The sequence below is a fragment of the Vollenhovia emeryi genome, unplaced genomic scaffold, assembly GCF_000949405.1.
Source record: "Vollenhovia emeryi isolate VEMERY1.0 unplaced genomic scaffold, V.emery_V1.0 DF941709.1, whole genome shotgun sequence".
NCBI classification, from domain to species: Eukaryota; Metazoa; Arthropoda; class Insecta; order Hymenoptera; family Formicidae; genus Vollenhovia; species Vollenhovia emeryi.
The window spans coordinates 2,023-4,762 of record NW_011964657.1 but is presented as its reverse complement, the minus strand read 5'-3'; the positions used below and the strand labels follow the sequence as shown (position 1 = coordinate 4,762).

General features: G+C 43.3%; 1 protein-coding gene across 1 annotated transcript; it reads right to left on the bottom strand.

Annotated features, from left to right (window-relative positions):
- Positions 1-230: 230 nt before the first annotated feature.
- On the bottom strand, positions 231-1,430 carry LOC105570846 (RNA-directed DNA polymerase from mobile element jockey-like; the record flags this gene model as incomplete). The annotated part of the gene is made up of 1 exon (XM_012028296.1): positions 231-1,430. A coding segment is annotated over exon 1 (1,200 nt), but the record flags the coding sequence as incomplete, so codon positions are not given.
- Positions 1,431-2,740: the final 1,310 nt, after the last annotated feature.

Here is a 2,740-nt window from a genome sequence, read left to right as displayed (position 1 = left end):
ACCATGCTCCTCATGCCTCCTTCCTCCTCCGCCATCACCACCACGTCATCCGCGTATGTAAGTGAGTAAATTTTTTCTTCTCCCAGCTTTATCCCTCCCCATTTAACCTTTCCCATTTCTTCCTCTAGGTCTGCTAATAATATATTAAATAGATCCGCGCTTAATGGGCACCCTTGTCTCAATCCTCTTGCTGTCCAAAATTCCCTTCCTACTTCCTTTCCTATCCTTACCCTACTTGTTGTTTCTCTCATTATCTCGTCTACTCTCTCTATTAAGCCCTCTCTTATTCCCTTCTTCTTCATCGCTTCTATCAGTATCCCTCTATCCACCGAATCATAAGCTGCTTTCATGTCCACGAATAGTGCAATTAACTTCCTTCCTTTCCTCTTTAATTGCCTGTTGATTAGGTAATTTAATACGTATACACTGTCTATTGTTCCCATCCCTTTCCTAAAGCCCGTTTGTGTAGGTGATAATATCTCTTTCTCTTTTATTTCGTCCCTTAATCTATCCGCTAACACCGATGCATATATTTTGTATAATGTTGGCATAATTGTTACTCCCCTGTATTCCTCTACACTACCTCCTTGCCCTTTCTTTACTATCGGCACTATCATTCCTTCTTTCCACCCCTCCGGCCATCCCTCGCCTTTCCATATCTTATTGCATACCTCTCCAATCCATCTTTCTAATTCTACCCCTCCATACTTCCACACTTCATTTGGTATCCCGTCCTCTCCTGCAGCTTTTCCATCCTTCACCTTACTTATTGCTCTTCTTATCTCTTCCCTCTCTATCTCCTTTTCCTCTCCCTTTCTCTCCCCCCTTTTCTCACCCCATATCACCTTGTTTTCCACTCCTCCCAGCAAAGTTTTGAAATACTCTTCCCATTGCCTCATTTCTATTTCCCCGTTTATCCTCTTCCTTTTCTTTCTTTCTGCGTTCACTACCCTCCACACCTTTTCTTCTGTGTTCGCTTCTTCCGCTTCTTTTTCCAATTTCTTGTTCTCTTCTTCTTTCTTCCTTTCACATAACTCCTTGTACTCCTTCCTTTTTCTTCTGTATTCTCTCCTCTCGCCTTTTTCTCTCATCCACTCTTTTAAAGCTTTCCTCGCCGTCCTCTTCACTTCCTTGCATTCTTCATCCCACCATCCTCTCCTTTTTCCTCTTCCTATATCTCTCTTTTCTTCTACTTTCTTTATTGCTTCTCTAATTCTTTTTTCTATTCCACCCATTTCTTCTTCTAACCTTCCTTCTCCTATTCTTATTTCTCCTAGATTCTCTCTAAATTCCTCTCTCCCCTCCTCATCCCACACACCTCTCCCTCCCTCTCTTCTCGCCCTCGACCTTCTTACTTTCTTATTCCTGCGCCCCTTCAACCATACCACTACTGGTTGATGGTCCGAATCAATCCTGTCTACTATTTCCATTCTCTCTATTTCCTCCTCCGCCTCTTCCTCTACTATCACGTAGTCGATGACTGATTCGCCTCTTCCTCCTGAGTATGTCCAGTTTCCCTCCCTATCTCCTCTCTCTCCTCCGTTTAAAATAAACCATCCTCTTTCCTTTATACTTTGAATCAGTTTCCTTCCTTCTTATTAATCTTTTTATCCTTCGAGCATCTCTTGAATTCCCACTCATCCGCTCCTTCTATACTTTCCCTTCCCCCTTCCTCTCCCGTCCTCGCATTGAAATCTCCCCCTATTATTGTTCTTACCCCTTCCTCTTTTTGATCCATCCAACCCTCCAGTGCACTTAGCTTCTTCTCCATGTCCCCATTCACGTATGTTCCTACCACCCTGACTATCTTCTTGCCTACTTTTATCTTACCTACCATGATTCGCTCTGACTCCTCCTCTCTCTCAGTATCCACTATTGCTACCTTATTCCTTATACCTAAAATCATTCCCCCCGCTGCCCTTCCCTTCTTGTTCTTCTTCATTGCCGCTTGCATCCTCCATTTGAATCCATCTGGCAGTTTATCCCTCACCTTTTTCCACCCTTTTTCTTCCACCCACGTCTCCATCATCACCATTGTGTCCCAGTTCTCCAGATCTCTCCAAAATTCTCTGTCCTTATTATTCATACCTGCTACGTTCCAAAAAGCTACTTTTATGCTCTCCCCATCCTCTCTTCTAATCCTGTCTGCTTCCTCCTCTTCTCCCTTACCTTTCTCTATTTCTTGCTCCTCCTCCCCCCTGGTTCCTCTTCGCATCTTCTTCACTCTATCTCTTACCTCCCTTCTCTCCTCTTCCTCCACTCTCCCCCCTCTTTCCTTTCTTTCTTTACCTCTATTATATCTCTTCCCCTCTCCTCCTTTCGTCTTCCTCTCTGTCTCGTATCTCCTCTTCTCTTCCTCTCTCTCCTCCCCTACCTCATTTATTCGCCCCCCTTCTCTTTCCATACCATCCCTTCTCGGTCCTTTAATACTTCTTCTTCCTCATCCCACCTCCACCATTTCCCTTCTATCTGAATCCGTCCGTATCTTAGCCACACTCTTCTACCATTTTCTTTTTCCTTTCTTGCTATCTCTTCCAATTTCCATCTCATCCTTCTTTGTTTCCACGTTAGATCATCTTCGATTCTTATTCCCTTTTCTCCTATCTTTCTTCTTTCTCTCATCAGTCTCTTTTTCTCCTCCAATTCTTCTATCCTTACCACTACTAATTTTACCTCTCCTTTTCCTTCTTCTATCCTTTTAATTTCCAACCCTTCCTCTTTTATTCCATTATCTTTCATT